The sequence below is a fragment of the Ammospiza caudacuta genome, chromosome 6 (assembly GCF_027887145.1).
Source record: "Ammospiza caudacuta isolate bAmmCau1 chromosome 6, bAmmCau1.pri, whole genome shotgun sequence".
Taxonomy (NCBI): Eukaryota; Metazoa; Chordata; class Aves; order Passeriformes; family Passerellidae; genus Ammospiza; species Ammospiza caudacuta.
Window position 1 is genome coordinate 40414345 of NC_080598.1, and position 21710 is coordinate 40436054.

At 38.4% G+C, this 21710-nt stretch overlaps 1 protein-coding gene across 6 annotated transcripts in view; it reads left to right on the forward strand.

The window, feature by feature from the left end:
* Positions 1-21469, forward strand: part of NPAS3 (neuronal PAS domain protein 3) — a 583895-nt gene extending 562426 nt beyond the window's left edge. For 4 of the 6 annotated variants that reach the window (XM_058807169.1, XM_058807170.1, XM_058807172.1 and 1 more), the window contains 3 exons: positions 13841-13988; positions 17253-17380; positions 20160-21469. In XM_058807169.1, the coding sequence (XP_058663152.1) occupies positions 13841-13988; positions 17253-17380; positions 20160-21469 (1586 nt within the window). The remainder of the gene's footprint in view (positions 1-13840; positions 13989-17252; positions 17381-20159) is intronic. The other 2 variants (XM_058807171.1, XM_058807168.1) reach the window with 1 other exon arrangement.
* Positions 21470-21710: the final 241 nt, after the last annotated feature.

Genomic DNA, 21710 nt, shown 5'->3' on the forward strand with positions numbered 1-21710 from the left:
AAGAAAATCAACTTACTGTATTCCTGCTCTCACTGTATGTCCAGTTTAGCTGATTGGATTGCAAACTTTACAAACACAGAGATTTCTCCCACTTTCAACATCCAGCATAGCAGGGCTCACAAACTTGGCCATGTGGCTATAGCATAATTATTCTTGCCAGGCTAGTTGTTTTTTTTCAATAGACAGGGCTAGTTAAATCTTTTATGTATATTTGTGTTCTTGCCTTATAGGAACAAGATGCTCATAGAATCATTTAGGTTGGAAGGAACTCTGGGATATCATCTAGTTCCACCTAATACTCAAAAAAAAAAAAAAAAAAACAGAAAAAAACCCAAGATCAATACTAATTTGAAGCAAACTTTTTAGCACTTTGTGTAGTTATGTTGAAAAACTTCAGATTCTCAACAAGTTCTCTGAGTAACCTGTTCCTGTAACCTGTAATCTTAATAAGTGTCAGTTATCCTCACTGTGATTTTGGGGGTGGTTTTTTCCCTCCTATCCAGTTGGAATTTCCCCATTTTAATGGTGCAGCTCGTGGCTCCATCTTTGCAGTACCCTGCTTGCAGATATGCTGGTAGGTTCCCCTGAAGTCGCCTCATCTCAGGCTAAACAAGCCTGGTTCCACAGCCTTTCCTCACAGAGCAAATACACCAGCCCCTGGGGATCTTGACAGACCTCTTTTCAGCTCACTGAAGCTTATCAATATATTTCCTATGGTAGGAGCCTAAATTTAGATTCCAGATGCAGTTTAAAGAGTGATGAGTGAAGGGGGATAAGGACTTTCTGTGCTCTGCTGGCTGTACACTCTCCAGTACAGCCCTGCTGATTCATGCTTAGCATCGTGTCCAGCAGGACCCCCAGGTCCCTTGTCACACAGCAGCAACCCAGCCAGCCAGTCCCAGTCCTGTAGCATAGCAGGGAATCCATCCATCCCAGATACAGGGCTTTGCCTTTGTCTTTTCGTGTTCAAACTCACGCTCTTTATGAAAGACCTTCAAGTTTAAATTAGTCTTGGGAATAACTGGGGAAGTACATAAGTTCTGCAGAAGCCAACATGGTTCATATCTTTGCCCAGAGAGATGTTCAACTTCTAGCAGTTGACAATAAAAATTGTACAGAAACCAAGAGAAAAAAATTGTAGAACCCCAAATTACTTCATAGCAACTTGCCAATCCTATAAAATCAAATTCAAACCAAACCAGAAGGAGAAAATCTTCCTGGTTTAGTAAAACTAGAATTAGAGCTAAAATTCATGAGCTGGCAAACACTGGCTGTGGAAGGTGGAACCCAGCAGAACTAGCTCCCCAAAACAGAGAGAATGGGATATTTACCAGTACAACATAGGAAATAACTGCTTGAGATCACAATGGGGGAAAAAATAAATAAACCAACAACAATCAAAAAAAAAAAGCAGTTTTGTGCAATATTTTGAAGAGGACTTGGAAGCTAAAGTAATGGATAGAAAACACTGGTGAGAAAACAAAGAAACAGGACTTGAGAAAGTAGCAAACTGAAAAGGTTGTGTTTGATGGAGAATGCAACCAAAAATCTTGGTTTATTTTTACAGGAGATAAAATAATTTGTAATGATTAAAACAAGAAGAAATCCAAATTGCAATTGTAAATTTAAGGGTAAAAGAAACATAAGTAAAACTGCTATTCTGCCTATTTACTGACAACATATCATAAGAGAAAAGTAAGACCACTATACCCTGCCCTCTCATCCAAGATATTCAAAAATATCAAAGAGAAAAACAAGCAAAGAAAAAAACATTGCACAAAATCACACAGGAAAAAAAATGAAGAGGGCTATTGATGGCTTCAGATCATAGCAGCCCATTAGAAACTTAGAAAAGCAGGCCTTGTTAACTCTATCTCAGATAAAAGAAGACAAAAGCAGTTTCAGGAATGCAACCATAACAAGTACAATTGTGAAGAAGGTCTGCAAGACTATTGCAGTGACAACAGGCTTTTGTAAAGGAGCTACTGCCCTAATGAAAGGTCAGTTATGGTCACTGGAAAAGCTTTCATTGGCTTCAATGGACATTGGCGTTATGCCCTAAAAAAGCAATTTTGTGGACTAAAATTCTGAGCCCAGTGAAGTAAATAGCAAAAATTCCATTAAGTTCAAAATTTCTATTAAGAGATTTATGTAAGTTATGCCTTGAATCCCTTTTGAATTAATAAAACAACATTCATACTCTGCCTGCATTTATAGCAACACCATAATACATGGCATGATAACATACGCTATTGAAATATAATTATTTTCCAAACAGAAAAAAAAAGTTTATGGCAATTGTTTCTCTTCTGTTTCATTCAAACTTTGAATGATCATGCTTTTTCACAAATCTCTCAGCCAATTTTTTGGTGTTACAATTCTACCTTATTAAGCTCTTTCCTGTTTTGAAATGGTTCATGGCTTCAGGAGTTTGGGAATCTTCTTATCTGTTCATCTTCACAATGGTTGTTGAACAAATTGCTGGTAGAATCATTGCATAAATCAAGTCTCTCTCACAGAGATCATAATTAAAATGTTCTCTAGTCTAACAGCCTGTGCACATCCAGTATCATGACCCAGCTGTTGGCTCAGCTAATGCACAGAAACTGGCCAAGCTGCAACAACTTTTGTTTCAATCCAAACGCTCAAAAATTACAGGTCTGGCTGTACCCTGGCACAGATACAGTCTCTAATCCTCATTCTGTGACAGAGCTCTTCATTGGGTTATGTGCCATGAAAGAGTTGTAATTGAATGTTTTGTGTTTCATAGTTATGCGTATAGAACTAACAGCCTAGAAAGACCCCTCATGGCCCAGTTCTACTTTACCACTTGTAAGAATGGGGAAGGTGACAGGATCCTCTCTATTTACTCACCACTGCATAAAAGCATTGCAGGACTGAAGTGTGTGTCAGGCATAGGGCAGTTCAAACACTTTCACCAAGCCATGAATCCCTGCATGAATAGAACTGGCCTTGTTCTTATGACATCAGTGACAAAAATACCTGATCTTAAAGCTAGCAGGATACATCTGATGTCAAATCAACACCAGAAATCATGCAGATCAATGAAATCACTGTTGTATCAGGTCTTAGCACTCTCTATAGAACACAACAAGGGCCATTGCTGCACTCAGGAGTACAATGCTGTTCATGTGTGCTTCCCTTTTTTTGACACTGTTAGAATTCAGAAGTGTGTAACAGCTTTTTTAAGAAGTTCAATTCATGCTAGGAATGAGAGGATGTCAAATGCAGCAGGAGTATGTGTCTTCTACTTAATTGTAAAAAATTAATGGTCTTCATTGAACACCAAGTATTTGATATTACTGTTCATTGAAGGTCATTAAGAAAGCAGCGAGGAAGAAAGTCGAGACCTCTGAAGGCAACCATGAATATACTTTTGGGCAAATATATGATAACATGCCATCATTTCAAAATTAATATATTGTTTGCAAGAACACTGTCAGAAGTACATACCAATTGGTATTGGTATATAATATGTGCTTTTTCATTTTGAAATCCTAATTGAGGTCTGAATTCAAAAACCTGGCTCTGACAAGAAAGATACCGTTGTCGTCAGCTATTGCTTAGAAAATATCATCCTCTTTCTTCAGGAATTGATTTACAGCTATAAGAAATACAATTCCTCAGGAACAGTGAGCCAGGGCAGTTCATTTCCCATAAAGCAAAGTCTCTGATGAGTATGTTTGGTAGCACTCCCTCTCATCTACTTTATCTGGTTTCCAGTGGTTAGAATAATCCAGTCTTTCTGAAAATAAACTATTCCACATTCACCTTTTCCATGGCTCCCCTATTTTTCAAGGGATATTACCCCCTCAGTCTGCTTTTAAATCAGTTATATATTCATGATTTCTTTTATGTATGTTCAGTAGACAAAAATCTATTGCTCTACAAAATATTGCTTAGTGGTTTAGCCTACCAGCTGTAGTTGAACTAACCCTTTTAACTTATGCACATCAGTTATAATTTTTTATTCTCTTAATAACCTCAAACACATGAAAAACAAATAGAATGAGTTGATAATTTCTAACAGTAAAATACTTCACATATTTTGCTATCATGCTGTGGAATAACTCTGCAATGTCAAGTAGCTCACAATTAGTAAAACTGTAGGGGGAAAAAAAGAAGTGTTTTGATCCTGAGGAATTTTTATCCTAATCAGATCGAAATTTCAATGCTCTTGTAGTGCTTAATATCTTCAATAACCAAAAAAATCAAACTGATTCCAATGTCAGGTTTTACATTCCAGGACTGAAATAAAATGCTAAAATATACAAATGAATCTCATGTTTGTACAAGTTTATTATCATCGATGGAAAGCAAGATTGATTCTAAATTAGGCTGATAGAATGTCAGGGGTTTAGCTATTTCTTAAACTAAGCCCAACTGGCACCCTGATGACAGCCTAGTGTATGTTGTTTTCAAAGTATTGCAGAAGTGCTTGTCTGACCACCTGCACAATCTTTCTCTGTGTCCATAGTATAGACCTGCAAAGATTTCTGTGTTGGACACTGGCACGCTTTAGTCCTTTTGGCTGGAGCTGGTGGAGATATAGCAAATTGAGGGAACAGGAGATAAGAAACCGGAAGAAATAGAAGCATGTAAAGAAAGATTTTTTTTTTTCATACAAGGCAAAAAAGGATCATGGACTTTGGTTTTAGCACATGCCTGGTGTTTGTTTTTCAGTCCTAATGAAACTTAAGGTTACTACCCAAGAGTGTGTATTTTCATGTCTTTTAGCCATGCTTTGAAATCCTGAAGATGTTGTGTTTGCTCCTGCAAATTCTTCTTTGGGTTACATGAGATATTGGTCTGTCTAGCCGTATTGTTTGTCTGTGTTTTTGAACAAAGCCAGGTACTTTAAAAGAAGGGGAACAACAATCTGAAGTATGCAATTATGTGTGCCTTGTACCCTTGTTTTATGCACTATTAACTCATGGCTGGCTCATATCTTCACAGGTGATGCTTACATTTCTGTGTGTGGAGAACAGTTGTTACTATTGTAATATTTGGTGGTTTAATTATCCATTAACCATAAAAATACTCAGAAATCATTTTTAATCCCAAGAAATTTTCAATCTTTGTGGTATTTTGTACCTTAATTTTTCCAAATGCAAATTTTTTTTCTATTGGACAAATGTTTTCTATATGTAAAATAGATAAGTGTTTATCAGGAGAATCCGATCTTTGGGATAGTAAACAAACCAGAAAACTCTACAAAGATAAATCTTTAGGCTGTTTAAATCATTAGCTGCTAAACCTATTGCAGAATTTTGCCTTCTGTAGCTTAGCAATATACTGTTATACTGCAAGATGCCTCAGATATTGTTTGTATCAATAACACTTTAACTTAATTCCTGATGCTATTTTATTTTCAAATTAAATCTAATACAATACTGATTTAGTACATTCACATTTAGTTTGTAGGCTTTCAATTGTGTCTTCCATAGCTCATAGTTAGTTGAAGTTTGCACCCAAAATCTCCTATTTTGACCTTAGAAGTGTACATAATACCAGCTGTATAAATACATTCTGCATTAAGGGGTTATAAAGTCAAGGTTGTGCCCTGACTTCTGCTGGTAACCTCTGTGTTTTCCAGATTCTCTGTTAATAATTTTCTGGGGTCTTTTTAAAGGGTTTTTTTTTGTGTGTGTGTTAAAAATTTCCAACCCCAAAAAATAATTTAGATTTTGATATTATTCTTGTGATAAATTGCAGAAGCATATGTTAAATTGCAAAGCCATGGGAATAAATGACATTATGGTACACATCCAGCAGCTTCACCTTCATTCTGTCCACCAAGCTATTTCTGTGCTTTTTGCTAGAGGATGTAAATGTATGGCATTTTAAAAAAGGACAAAAGTACTTCAGTCACAAACCTTTCTACCTTCACTGTTGAGGGTGTCTCCAAGATTACCAAGACCAGAAGTTTCCATCACCTTATAGTCTAAATCAGTGTCACCCCACTGAAAATCCAAGAATGGGTTAAGGAATTTTTGTAGTTTACTAGGCTGTGAAATACCCCATCCTAAAATGTGACTATGAAGGTATGATGGAGTTGTTGCAGAATTTTCCAGGATTTTAGAAACCTGTTAGTGCTGTGGGCTATTTCTCTTCTTTTTCTTTTTCAAAGATCTGGACTGCTGACCTTGTGTGTCTAAGGGAGACAGTTTTCAAGGCTGTAAGGATAGGAAAACTGTATCAGTAAACTTTGTTGAACATATCAAATGTGTGGCAGCAGGTCTTATTAGCACTCGTTTGAAAGAACCTGCATAAATCCCCCAAAGCTTTGCCATCCATGCGTCATGTGGTGAGTCCACGTTGGTTTTGATGCCTGATAACCTATAAAGTGGGTGGGCTGGTACAGGACTTTGCTTCATTCCTTTGGGAATATCCTTCAAAACACCTGAAGCCTTTTAACTCAATGTCCATATGTTGCTAAGTATTGTTTTTGAGATCACAAGGTGCATAATTATTCCAAAGTTCTTTTATTTTTATTTTACTAAGTTGTGTTAGTGTTGTTTGGGTTTTCTGTGGGGGCGTTAGCACTAAACTATCTTATTAAGGTCTGTGGAAAGGTGTAAATCTTTGGGTGTTTTTTACTTTTCACAAGTCATGTGGTATAAAGGGACAGTATGTTTCAAAAACGTCTGCTGTCAGATGTGAGATGGGAATGCCATCTCTGTGGTGGTTAGAGGGAGTTTGAACATTCAGCTGTGCCATACCACCATGACACTGTGCTCTGGGTGCCTTTCCTCTAGAGATCAGCCTGAGGAAATCACTCATTTCACTCAGCCCAAGCACCCAAACAGGGACTCTTATTCCAGAAATGAAAGCATGTTTAAAGGGATCCCATCCCTTGAAACAGACCATTTTTAACGTAGGTAATTCAAAGATAAAATTAATATTGCTGCCAATCTGCTTCCATGAATCTTCAGTCTCTTTTCCCTATTTTTGGGAGATGTAGTTATGTATAGTCCACAGATACATTTGGCATGGAAAGGGTTATATTCTAAAATCATTAATCTTACATAGGTTGTCATATGATGGACATTAATGTTAGTGGAGAGATGGAGGACAGATTTCAGTTTCTTGAGCAAGCAAGGCCAAATTTCTCCTCTGATGCAGAGTTTTAGTAGCTAAGGGCAAAATTTGGATCTGGGATTTCATTTTCCCCTACAGTTTGAACAGAGAGTTCATTAATGATAATGGAAGTTCTGTCTGAAGTTGGTGTTCAAAGCAGGCTTGGGTTTCTAAACGACCGTTTCAATATTAACAGAAGAAAATCACTTTATGGCAGGATTGAAGTCATGGGGAGAGAGACAAATCATGAGGGGGAAAAAAGTTAAGAAAAAGACAAGAAAGCCTAGAGAATCCTAGGTAGAAAAATCTGCTGCTCATTTTTCAATCCAGTCTGTCATAAAATAAACTTATATCATTTACGTACATCAATTTTATCTATAGAAACCACAGAACAGTATTCTAATATGCATGCCATAAGCTTCCATTGAATAGTGCCTCTAGCAATACATTGCATTCCATTTGATCAATACCTACATAACATTTTGAAATAAACATTTTACCTAGAATTATATAGTCTTGTTAATATTCATGGTTATGCATAATTATAAAGTTGCCATTTCAAACATTGGGCCATGGGAAAATGGTATGTTATAATAATCACAAAAAGAAGGGGGAGAGAAAAGTGCCTCTGCTGTTCAAGTAGGAGATTAAGATTTCCATGGTGCTGGGAAACACTAATTTTTGTGTCTTTGCTTGGTTTTAATAAATTTGCACTGCTACTGTGAACTGATGTCATGTAAACTGATAACATAGAATTGATTTTTAACAAAACGTCTTCCTGGTCCTAATCTAAGAAAATTTTCACATGCAGCATGCAAGGCCTTCCTCACTGTATTTGGCAAGTTACAAACTTTGATCCTAATGTGAATTCACATTTTTAATAGTTAGACTCAGACCGCTTTTAACATTTGCTTTTCTGCAAAGGGACAGGAAAAGTGTTGCTTAGTTTTCAAACATTCTTAAGGTTTCAAATTTTTCTAAATGCTTGATTAAGGCTCTTTTATTTTTTCTGAAGGTTGTTGATACTTAATTTTGCCTAATTTATCACGTGTTTATGTGTGTAACATCTCTACACTGGAAGATTAAACAGTATTTCAGATTGCAAAGTAAGCAATGAATCGATTGCCATACTTAGCATTTTTAGAGTGACTGTAGATGCCTAAAAGAATACCCTGGTGAATGAAGAAGTTCAGTGAGAGTCTGAATATCAGTGAAGTACAGTTTTCTTTCATGAACCTGATCTGCTACTTCCTGCTTATGGTAGGAAAATATGAATTTATGTTTATAAACCTGCAACTATTACTCTCTGATATTCATATCACAGTGGCAGCCAGGTCTCAGTCAGTGGTATTGACACGATAGATTGCTTTCTACCCTATGCTAAAAAAGATGTTCTCTGTCCAGCACTCAGGGCTTTCTACTGTTGTGTGCTGTGAATAAAACACAGCTTTCTAAAGCCTCACCAGCATTTTCTTAAAGCAGTTCTCATCTTTGGAATTTTCTCTAGAAGAACTCTGTTGAGATGCAGTAAGTCAGACAGGGCTGGTGCGGAGCTGTGTGCAACGAAGAGAGGTAGAGCAGCATTGCCCAGGGGGACTCTTGTGATGGGAAGCTGGCATTCTTTACCAAGCAATCTGCTCTGAAGGCCTTGCTTTTGGCCCACCAGGCAGACAATGCATTCACAAACTGTCCAGGCTTAAGTCCCCTCCTCCTCCCTCTACCCCATGCAGTAGATCCAAAAATAGAGTTGTTTGTGGAGAGTTACATAGCTGACATATGATTCCTCACCACATGTCTGCAGGTCTGCTATCATCTAGCTCCTGATTCTGTACCAAGCATCATTTAACATTGCTAAATATTTTTCATTGCTAAAATAGTGGATACCCACTATTTTAAACATCTAGCTCACTAATTGCAAAATCTATAGGAAAGTCCTTGCAACATCAAAGACTCACTTGATCCTCAGAGCTATTATAAATGGACAACTGTCTCTGTTACAGGCAAATAAGGCACTTAATGCACTCTTTCTGGCTGTGATGCTATTTTTCCTGTGGGGTTTGAAAATGACCTTCCTGTAAGCATCAAGGACTGTAACTTTTCAGATAAAGAAACTTGTTCTTGTTTTAAGTCTATGCCAGGTTCATTCCCCTATAGCCCACAGTTTTCAAAAGCAGAAGAAAAAGTAATCCAGAATTAAAAAAATAAAAACCCTTCTGTTTCCAGAACGAAGTTACCCTGTCAGCTTGCCTTGGGCCTTAGGTGGAGAAGTGGAGATTAAAGAGTCAGTATTCCTTTTCATGTTTCGTCTGCCAGTTTTGTGAATGTAGAAAGAGTACTTGTGGCTGCAGCTAAGTATCTGACTGTAGCATTAAGTACAGCAATTTCAACCTCGTGCAGTAAATTAAAAATATTCTTATAAGTTTACCATGAGAGGAGTTCAGTATCAATACCATCCAGTCATTGATAAAGGTATTTCAAGGAGAAGGGTGAATAGCACAGCAGATGTAACCTCAATATTTTCACCAATTATAAAGAGCCTCTTTGTGAAGCTGTGTGAATATGTAAGATGATCTCATCATTTCCTATTTACTCAATACTTACCTGAATACGCAATATAGTGTAGCTTTTAAATGCATATGCACATGAGTAAAATGTCCTTTTGTAAGAGACTTTGCTAAAAGACTGCTTTTGATACACAATTTCTTCATCTCCTCTTCAAACTGAATTAAGCTACTTCCTTCTTTTAAAACACAACTCACTATTTAGAAGCTTTGGCTTTGATTTCTCAGAACAGCCTTACAGGAAGAAACTATGTTCTTTTTCTATTTGTAACCATATTTCTGAAGACAAACTTGTACTGATTTATTTTAATTTTCTAACAGAAATAGGTTCCTGCAAAGAACACTGACTGTTTCTTCTTTTTCCCCCTCCTTCATTCCGCTGCTACAAGAATATTGCTGTGCACAAAGCTACCAAGGAAAACTGAAATCCCTCTGTTGGGAACTGTGTACACAGCAATATAGTCATACTTTGAGAAATAAGTGAGGGGGTTTTTTTATTTCTTGCCATGACATACTGTGCGCTTCTTGCATGCCAACCACTGAATTCAAATTGAGGAACTAGGTAACATTTCAGCAAATTTTAATCAGGTTTACCATCCACCATTTTAGGGAATATATCTGTGCAGCTGACATAAAGGTCACCAATTTTAAAACATTAACCCTCAGTTAGTCCCTTTGATTAAAGGGTTTGTGTATATGTCTCTATGTGTGTGTGTGTGTGTGTATATATAACCCGATCATGCTTAATCCCATCACATGAGCCATCCCACCAATCTGGTCACAAGTCTCGTCCGCCATACTGAGTACTCCATGTAAAACACAAATAGAAATATAAAATGATTTGCACTGCTCAGTGAGTGACGGTTTGCCTGAAAACAAAACATCCTGGCAATTCAGGATATAATCTACATGGCATTACATTTACATTCAGTTTATGCTAAACTGAAATGCATGGTCTGTTGCTAGTTAGAAAACATCTTCACAATCAGAGCTGAGTAGAGTGATTCTTTGCTTTCATTTCTTCTCAAAATCAGGAACTTTATTAATGGACTCTCCGTACCTGCAAACTGAAGATCTTTGAAATGAAAGTGGCCTTTACTCAGTAAAACTAGTTAACAATAAACTGGATAAATTTCCTTCCCTGTTGCCTCCTTCTAATTGGTATTTTTTGCCTCAAAATGCTCGTCTAATTTCAAAGTTGCAGCTTGGCAATGCCAAAGTTAAAGAATACTGTAAATTAGAAAAAAAATCAATTTTTTTCATTATCATTTTCTTTCATCACATTTAGAAATTTCTTTTCAAGGTATGCTGGGAATTTTCAGAACTGAGTTGGGGTGCCTAGTGCACTCTCACAGGAGGTAACAACCAGATTTAGCAGCACAGTGCAGCTTGCCTGCCAAAGAATTTCTTTATAGAGAGAATTTTTATATTGAATCATGGGACTTCCTTTAGAGCATGGGCCACAAATCTCCTGTATGCAATGTGCTTTAGACAGACGCAGCAAGGAAAATTCTGTGTATCTGGTAGTATATCTAAGCTGGCCAAAAATAGAGTGGGAATTTGCAGGTAGATTAACTTCACAGAAAGTTCATTTTTAATACAGTATTTCAGACATTCTTTGGATGTATTCTTTGTGCTTGGGAGCCTGAACTCTGAGTGCAGATGGTTTGTATATAGCTCTGATGCACAAAATTCTCATTCTCGAGAAAGCAGGCATCTTTTCCTCTTTTCCATAGCTCTGAAATGAATGCTCTGTTCACTCCATGACACAGACTTTTCCAGTGGTGCAACAACCAATGTATAAGTTACTGAAGGATGGAGGAATTGTCTAGGATGACCAAAAGAGCTGGAGAATCTGGGACCTTATGACTAACACTATGAATAACTGCAGTGTGCCCTTCAGCCACTGCCTAGTGACTCACCTGGTACTTTGATTTTCAAATGTGTATGTGGACAGTTGTCCTTTGGCATCTGTGTAGCATGGTAAACTCCTTAGATAAAAACTGTTCCGAGGAAGACACTCGTGTATTTAGTAGGAACAAGTGCAGATAGATTTTACTAGTTCCTGCACTCAGCTGTGGGTATTCATGTTTCCAGAAGAGAGAGAGTATCACTCCACGCTTGTGTGCACATCAGTTTTACACTCAGCTGTAAGCCAAGTATTTTGAATGTCCTGTTTTACTGAAATGGAAATGCTTACCATAATCAAAACTTACAGCAATGCTTTTCTTCCCTTATTCTTCCTAACTGATAAACTTGGGCTAATTTATGTGAGATTGTTTTCTAAAGTGGCTTACAACATTGGTTTGACAGAAATGCTGGGTAGTCAGTTGTTCAAGTTTTATCTTTATTCTGCTGTATAATGAGGTTTTGAAGACAATGAATTATCATAGTGGAATATTTAGAGCTTGAAATACAAAAGTAAAAATTTAGGGAAATATTGATGTCTGCCAGGACCAAACTTAGTTCACTAGAGTCTGCTTAAAAACAATAAGACCCAGATACAAATATTTGTTTATATTAGAGCTAAACATAACTTGCACTTCACATTCACTTTACATGGCATTATTTTACATGCATGTTTTTCTCTAGTAGTTGAAAAATTGCAGTGGGGATTGGAGGATACCTCCAAGGTAAGGAAACATCACTGTTTGTGTGGCTGCCTTTGTAAACATCTTTTTCCTGTAGATATCTGCTGTACACAGATTTAGATATAGATACATTCACATGTGTAATTGGGGGTATAGACACTTGGTTAACTTGAAAGCTCCAAAGTGTCATTTGTCACATTTATGGTAGGAACTTTAACTGCCTTAAATACTTATCCTTTTCCAAAGTGACTTTTTTCTTTTCTCTCAAAAAAAAAAAAAAAAAAAAAAAAAAAAAAAAAAAAAAAAAAAAGGAAGTGAAAAAAGAAAAGGAAAAAAGAAAAAAAAAGAAAACGTACTTCATGAAACTATTGTATATGAAGCACTTATTAGCCGTAATTAAATGGACAATATGAATTTACTACGTCTTTAGGACTCTGGCTTGTTCTGGTTTAGAGCAAGATGATTAATGCAAATACATATTACTTGAGATAACCATTTAGCAGCTAATTTAGCCAAATTTATTACAGCAGTTAGAGGTTTTTCATTTTAGCAGACGGAGACAAGGACATGACAAAAGCCGGCGGAGACTGTGAAGGCACACTGCCCTCTAGTGCACGAAGCTTTGCGGGAATGGGCAGGCAGGCGGGCAGGGAAAGGGCTCCAGCGGCGGCCCTGCGAGACTTTGTGTACTTTACGGGTTTTATAAAACCGTTCTGCTGCCTTCCACCGAAAGCTTTGCCTTTCATTCCCTTCTCCTGACGCGCAAGAATCAGATACAAAACAAATCCGTTTCAACTTGGCAATATTTTGGCTGAGGTATTACTTTAAACATCTGTATTTTTAAGCTGTCTTGCTGTGAGCATCTACCAGCACCGTTTCACATTACTGATTGCTTTTACTTCTTTCTGTTTCCTAGCATATTTCAAGCATCCGAGAGGGCTGTCACTCTTTGGCTCTAACCAAGCCATTCTGTGCCTCCCCTAGGCCTCTTTCTCAGCCTGTTGGTGGATTTACTTTGCTCTGGTAGAAAGTAAATTCTCCAAAGACTTTTCCCCCACTGACCAGTGGAGATTTGGTTCATCTGAGAACTGTAAATTCTGTTTGACAAGATCAAAGAAACAGATGTATAAGTTCAGTGGTTGATATCGCCTGCAATGAGGAGAAATGATCAAAGCAGCAGGGGTAGAGCATCTTCCCAAACCTTTCAAATATCCAGAATCTCAAAGAGGTCTACCTAGAAGCTATGAATAAATCACATATAAATTTGCCTCTTTTTTCCTTTTCTTTTTTTACAGTTTGACATTGAGTGCATTGGAAATGTCCACACAGCAATAAGTATTCTGAGAACCATTGCTTTTCCTCTTCCACTGGAGTTTCCAAAAGTAGATTAAAATTATACTTTAAAACTTGTAAAATGCTAGTTATACTGAACTTCAGATCCTGTTTGTCATCTCAGTGGCATTAAATCCAAAAGAAGCCAAGTATCTTCTGCTTATACTTGTGTCACGTTGTACAATGAAGGTCATTTTACCACAATCCTAACACGTACTCTATCTTGCTTGTGTTTTGTTTGTATTTTCCTGTCAGTGCTGAATAAGGGTCAGTGTGTAACAAAGTATTACCGCTGGATGCAGAAGAACGGAGGTTATATCTGGATACAATCTAGTGCAACCATAGCTGTCAACGCCAAGAACGCAAGTGAGAAGAATATCATTTGGGTCAATTACCTCCTTAGGTAGGTCTCCCAGTCACTTCTCTCACTTCAGCTGCTGTCTCTGTTGCTTGTCTCTGTCAGGGAGAGGTCTAGGAAAAAACAACAGCCTAACAGAGAAAGTTAAGAAGAACTTTTCATGTAGTCCTTGTCAAAAGCCGTGCCATTTTGTTATAGTTATTGAGGCATCTGTCATATCTCTGCACATGAGAATATTCTTGAATTATTATGCTGCCTCAGTCTTGAAATAAACCCTCCACTATTTTATTGCATGCCCTGAAATCTACTCAATGTGAGCTCAAAGATAAAAATTATCCACACCAACTTTCAGTAGCTGTGTTACAAAATCTGGTGTGAAGTGTTTGGCACTGTTTTATTTGGATATTAAAAATGCAGGGAAGCAATCTGCTGGTACAGCAAAAAAAAAAAGTTATCTCTGAAAGGCATTTGCCAGTTCACTCCAGAGAGAGGAACTTTCTCAGGACAAAAAAGGCTCAAACAACTTTGTTGTTCCTGTAAGCATCAGATAATATTCACACTGAAAAATGCAATATAAGATTTAAAAACAAAAGTACTATAAACTACTATTTTAAGCTATTAGAACTATTTTAAATAGAAATACTAGTAATTGCTTGAATGAAAGGCTGTTCCCTGAGAAATTCTGTTTTACCAATGTTTTTAAAGGACTGATTTCAGAGCTCAAGGGAAAACCAACAGTCACTGAGAGACAATGAATTATAAACCTGACCTTTCTCATCTGAAAATACCTTTCAGCACATTCTGTTTTGTGAAAATGTTCAACAAGATTGGGAGATTTTCTGTTTCATTCCAAAGCAGAACAAACAAACAAATAAAATTTGAAACCTTGAGATTGTCATGAAATGCAATTGTCATTTTCTGGCCTGTTCTCCTTTTAAAGTGCTTGTCATGGTTTGTTATATTCCCTTTGATGCCATGAGAGTTCAAAGTGATGTCTAGGGGTTAGATTGTGACTTATTATGCCAAGTCCAGCAAGCCCTGAAGAGACTGTGCCTGCCTAAACTTGCATGTTGAAATGCTTTTGATTCCCCTTTTGGGGGAGAGAAGGAAGCAACCCCTGGCAGGAGAGCATTGAAGGGGTACTGGGGGAAACCTCACACAGCAGCGGAGTTTTCACTGGCACCTGCAGATTTTTTGCCTGATATGATTTAGCACAGACTTTTCTGAACATTTCCTTATCCTGCTACTTTTTTGTCTGTTCTTGCAAGTGTGAGGCAGAATGCAGCATTTCCAGAGGTCAGATTAAGGCTGACAATTCTGAACTGGAAGTACAGATTCACTGCCCCAGTCCTTAACAGGGCTGCAAAATGCCCAGAAATGTTCTCATATTTCCTGCTTTAGCTGTAAAAGTCGTGCATAAGAATTATGAACTGCTGCCTCTTTCCCCTTTGCTGCTTTCCAGACAATAGGTGAACCTAGTTCACAAACATCCCACAAAATAATTTTCTCTACAAGCAGAATATACCTAACAAAAAAAAAAAAAAAAAAAAAACCAAAAAGAAAAGAAAAGCCGTGTGGTCTCAAGGTCCTCAACAGGGCCCTGTTGTCCCCCAACACACCCCCAGTATCCCCTAAGTGACCCAACAGGGACTCAATGTCTTCCCTGATGTCCCCAGCTCTCCTCCCAGAATCTGATTTTTCTAGTCTGTTAGAGAAATATTAACATCTTCACTGAATTTGTGTTTTTAATTTAGATTTCTCCTTGTACTGGAATTCAAAATATCAATACAAAAGATCTAAATGTCCAAATAATATTTTAATAACAGATTAAGGCATAATTAGGTCTACTCTTAGCAGGAGTACTGGTCTGTATACATTTCCATGCATTAGAAAGTATGATTCAGCTGTCTGTAAAAGGATAGACTAATTATAGTGACAGGGAGGATTAATGCTGTTCTTGTTCTAGCAACTTGTTATTCACAGTGTGAAAGCCCTCAAACATCTTTTGCTTGGAGGGGGCAGATTTGGGGACTGCCCTGGGATGCAACAGAATGAAGTCACTTTGTCAGGACAAAGCCATAAAGATGATAATTGTAACACAGCATCTCAATGTGAACTGTGTGAACCCTGAGTGTTCACAGTGCACTCCAAGAGGCTGAATATGAGCATACTGTCATTCTGAAAGTGTGTCAGGCACCCCAGTGCTGCCTCATATTGTTCCATGCAGGACTGTGGATTTTCCATTTTACCAGAATTGAACTTGAACTGCATGGAAATGCTCACTCATTCAAAAATTATTAAAGACTTTGTTATTGTTAATATTCTCTACCACTTATGTTTAGCTATGGCTGTTCCCCTGTATTTGCACACATTTAAGAAAGGAACACATTTTAAAAGGTGCAAACCAAGCAAAAGCATAGTGTTTCAGGGGTTTTCTTCCATCTCTCTGGCAGTGGAGCTTTTTTAGATTGCAGTCATGTTCCTTGCTAACAAGTCACAGGTGAGCACCACATGAGCAGATGAAGATATGATTATAATGGGTGTGTTGACAGTTCTTTATCCCTAACATATGCATCTTAACATGCACATGTGCATCTGTCACATAGTTAGAGAGGTTGTTTTTGGTTTCTTGCTGATGTGGATGTATGTGTGCTGTATTTAAAAATATGTAACCTCTTTTATCTAATTTTTTGGCCAGATTCTTTGGACCAGTGGTCACTTTTTTAGCCCTAGCTGAGCACCTCCTTAATAATTTCATGTATGATATGCTTGATTAAAATGTGGAAAACTGGAATGTTGAGAAAAACAGGCATTGAAAGGACTCTGGCAAGGCTGATAGAGAACATTTCTACAGAGATAACTCTAATAGACATTGCCAGTGGGAGAGAAACAGATTGGAAGAGTTAAAACACTCTCTCTGTCCTCCCGGGCACAGTAATGGGATCGAAATCGAGATATTTTGTTGTTGGATGATTACACAGTGTAGCTTTACTGCTAGATATCACACAAGCCACGATGTCCCACTTCAGCAAGGATGCTTTGATAGCTCTAAAACTTCACTAGAATCAAACAAGGTTTAGTACCTGGTCAATAAAAGTTTTTGACTGCAGTATTAAAATAAACCTTCACAAAATCCCTGCTGTGAAGCTCTGAAGCCAAAAATATGTGTTTCTGTGTTTACTCTGCTATTCTTCCTGTTCTTTGTTCCTGAACTTTGATATGAAAAGAGGAAAAAATCATGAAACCGCAAATCATCCAATTGTGTTTATATTTGCTGTATCCTCTTTATATTTGCTGTATCCTCTTCAGTAACCCAGAGTACAAGGACACTCCAATGGATATTGCACAACTTCCTCACCTGCCAGAGAAAACCTCAGAATCCTCAGAGACCTCTGACTCTGAATCGGACTCAAAGGACAACTCAGGTAACACACATGGTGTGCCTTTACACCCACGAGAGGTTCTTATCATGAAAGCCACAGGATCAGCTTTTCAGTTGCTTTTCCTTCTCAAGTATTTTTCCATTAAAACAAACAAACAAAAAAATCATATAAAATTAAATTGAAAAACACTAGCAAAATCTTTTAATGACCTCAGCCTTTCCATTTCCTCAGAATTTCTCTTCACTTTCTTCATGCATTCTTGCCTACATAGCACCAAACTAAATATTTGATTTCCCAGCTGTGCTTAAGGTGTTTTGCCTTGTGCAGAGGATTGGGATTGCAACTGTTGGATAAAATTCAAGCTCTTCTCTTTCCAAAGTAGTCAGACATTCTCCAGAGAGGTCTCCACCGTCAATCTTTATGACTCCTTTTGTATAAATACATTCTTGAAGAGTCTCACTAGGGGGCAGTAAAGATTGAAAAAATTTAGAGTTTTATTGAGTTAAAAGTTATATTTAATTAAAATGTGTGGGTTCAACAACTTGTTTCTATGCTCTTTAAGTCTGGGACTTCAGCTGTTTTTTAAAAGCTGAGTGTACTTCTCAAGTTCTATGTGTAAATTAGTCCTACAGATGGTCCAGTGCACAGATGGTTCACACATTCCCTGTTAGTTTTAACAGTGGTTACCTAGGCATAGGTGCAAATCATCTGGCCTTGAGAGAAGTGTGTTTTCCTGTAGCCCAAGAAGTAAAGATGTTATTCAGCTGTTCTATGTAGGATGGGTGGATAGATAGATAGACAAACAGACAGATGGATAGATGATTTTTCTCTCATGTCTGTGATAACTATGATACCAAAAACACTGTAGAGAAAATGGATCACTGTGATATAAATCAAGAAAAAGCAAGAAGAGGATCAGGATATTATATTATATGCTATTATATTGTATAATATTTTTATATGGATGTTCTCTTTCATCTTTTGCTTTTATTTGTTATCCTTTGACAGTTTGGTTTAAGTCAATGTGCAGGCTCACTGACCACTGTCATTGGGAATTTCTTCATCCATTCCCAGTGCTTCCTTTATGCTGTCTTGTTCCTAAATAGCCAAATAACACATATGTGGAGAACAGTTTGCATTTCCCTGGAAATGCACTGGAGATTTCTCCAAGTGAGCACATGAGAAATACATGTACATTCACAACTTCTAAAGCTGATGCAGAACAAGACAGCATTCCAAAGGTGCACAGATATTTATATCTCTGAAGCAGATATCTGGGAGTCTTGGAAGGCAGAAGACACAGGGGCTTGTTTACTACAAAGGCATTAAATAGAAATGCCAAAGGACCTGAATTTGGAACAGTATTTTAGATGAAACCAACAAGTTCAGTTCAAGCTGTGATATAATCCCAGGCAAATATTGTGTAGCTTCAGACCACCTCACTCTAAGACCACCCTTCCCCAGCTGGTAACCATGGCCTTAAAAGAAAGCATCTTCAAAAAAAGGAAGAAAAAATTGTAGGACAAATTCAGTCCTAGGTGGAGCTAAAAGCTGGATGAGAGTTAGGGGTTTACAGCCACTACTTTTTCCTGTAGGTTTTATTTTTCAAAAGGAAGGGTCTCTCTGCTGCTGTTCACACAAGCAGAAGTCCCACTAAGTGACTTGCAAAGGGCAGTGTCCTGAATGCTCAGGCAGCTTTCCTGTCAAACCCACCTTCAGCACTTCTGGGAAATACTTTGGTATTGACATGGCTCCAGAAGTAACCAATATCTTTAGAGGTAAATGAATCCTTTCCCTCTCCACCTAAAGCAAGGATGTTGAAAAGGGTAGTACTTGGCTCTGATGAGTGAAAAACATCTTTTATTAGGCAACAAAAGATTTCTGGCTGGTCTGTAAAGGACGGGGTTTCCTGAAACCTTTTTTGACCCTTTCAAACATAGTGTGATAATGGAGCATATTCAGTCTCAGAGCTGCTTTGGCTCTCTGAGTCCCCTGGGCTACAGTGTTTATCTCACCCATATTAGAATTATAATTAAATTAATTCAAGCAAGAAGAGTGAAAGCTTCTCGGGGCTGTAGATGTGCTATTTTCAATGGTCTTTAGATGATTTGGATCAACCAAGAAATTGATTCATTGGCTGATTATTTTTTCTGTATTTTTTTATACTTGTTTTCCTTCAGGATAATATAAGACAAGTCTAGCAACATAGCAAAATTGTTTTTACAATAAACTGGTTTATTCATTTATTTTAACTGGTTGGTTTATTCATTCATTCATACACAAGTTGCTTCTCCTCTCACATGGGAGGATTACAGCAGTAATTCCACTGCAGCCCGAGACTCTATGCCACTTCAAAAGTGGCAATGGTCCTAGGAAAATGAGATGAGAGTACTAGAATCTTCATTAGTAAATAGTGCTATACGTGGATGCCTGCCCACTGCAGGAGAACATGGATGTGAAAGAACAATCACCAGAACATTAGGGGATAATGGGATTGTTCACTGACTCCTCTTTGGATGGCACAGCTACAATGCTCACAGCTGTCATGATTCCTGTCCAGTGAGCAGATGAAAAGGCCCCTCAATCGAGGTGCAGCCATGTAGCATAGGCTTCTGGTGCATTAACAGTCCTGAGTTAGAGATATTCATGGTGATCAAAACTCTCCCAACACAACACTGAAAAAAAAAACATGCAGCTTTACAGAAGAAAACATCTTTTGCCAAAAATAAAGGTTAAAGCAAATCCAATTTCATTGGTAGGTAGAAACCTGGACTTGGATTATAATATTATGTTCTTATTGCTAATGCTTTGTTTCACTTTCATTTTGCTCCAGAGGACAATGAGAACTCAAAGTCAGATGAGAAAGGAAACCAGTCAGAAAACAGTGAAGACCCTGAATCCGACAGGAAAAAGTCAGGAAATCAGTCAGATAATGAAATGAACTGTAATGAGGATGGGAACAGCTCCAGCAACCAGGACAGCAGGGACAGTGATGACAGCTTTGAAAACTCAGACTTCGAGAATCAGAAGGCCCCTGAGGACAGTTTTGGCACTCTTGGCTCTATGCAGATCAAGGTGGAACGCTATGTTGAGAGTGAGTCAGACCTGCGGTTGCAGAACTGTGAATCACTGACCTCTGACAGTGCCAAGGACTCAGACAGTGCAGGTGAAGTAAATGCCCAGTCTTCCAGCAAACATCAGAAGAGGAAGAAGAGGAGAAAAAAGCAAAAGGGAGTCAGCATGACCCGGAGAAGGCTGTCAAGCACCTCAAGTCCAAATGGACTTGACTCAGCTTTGGTGGACCAGCCCCAGCTGCTCTCGTCACCAAACAGTGCCTCAGTGCTCAAAATTAAAACAGAAATCTCAGAACCTATCAATTTTGATAACGATAGCAGTATTTGGAATTACCCACCCAACAGGGAAATCTCAAGGAATGAATCACCCTACAGTATGACCAAGCCCCCCAGCTCCGAGCACTTCCCTTCCCCCCAAGCCAGCAGTAGTTTACATGTCTCCATTCCAGACTCTGTTCTCACCCCTCCAGGGACTGAAAATTCTGCCAGCCGTAAAACTCAGTTCAGCACCTCATCCAACTCGGCCTTGGCTCCAGTGTCCTCTGACCCTTTGTCACCTCCACTTTCAGCATCTCCAAGGGACAAACATCCAGGAGGTCCCACAGCGTCCAACTCTTTGTTGTACACTGGGGATCTGGAAGCCCTTCAGAGGTTGCAAGCAGGCAATGTGGTGCTTCCTTTGGTTCACAGGGTAACAGGAACCCTTGCTGCGACCAGCACTGCTGCTCAGAGGGTCTACACCACTGGCACTATCCGCTATGCTCCAGCTGAAGTTACTTTAGCCATGCAGGGCAACCTCCTCCCCAACACCCACGCTGTTAACTTTGTTGATGTTAACAGCCCCAGCTTTGGGCTGGATCCTAAAACGCCGATGGAAATGCTCTACCACCACGTTCACCGACTCAACATGTCGGGACCGTTTGGAAGTGCTGTGAGCGGGGCCAGTCTGACCCAAATGCCTGCAGGGAATGTGTTCACGACTGCCGAAGGACTTTTTTCCACTCTTCCATTTCCTGTGTACAGCAATGGCATTCACACTACACAGACTCTGGAACGGAAGGAGGATTGAAATATGACCACATACTGTGTTCAGTGTTATACTCTGAGGCATAGACTATGTTTTAATTTAGACCTTTAATTCTAGCACTTTGAATTTGAGCAGGTCAGCTTATTATCTCAATATGATGGTCCCCATTTCATTCCCTTTCTCTTTAACTTGACTTATTCTTTAATGTAAAGATATTTTTTTATTTTTTGCCTTCAGAGAGTCGAAGTACCAGTTGCCTGCCATTTTGTCTTCTTCTAAGATG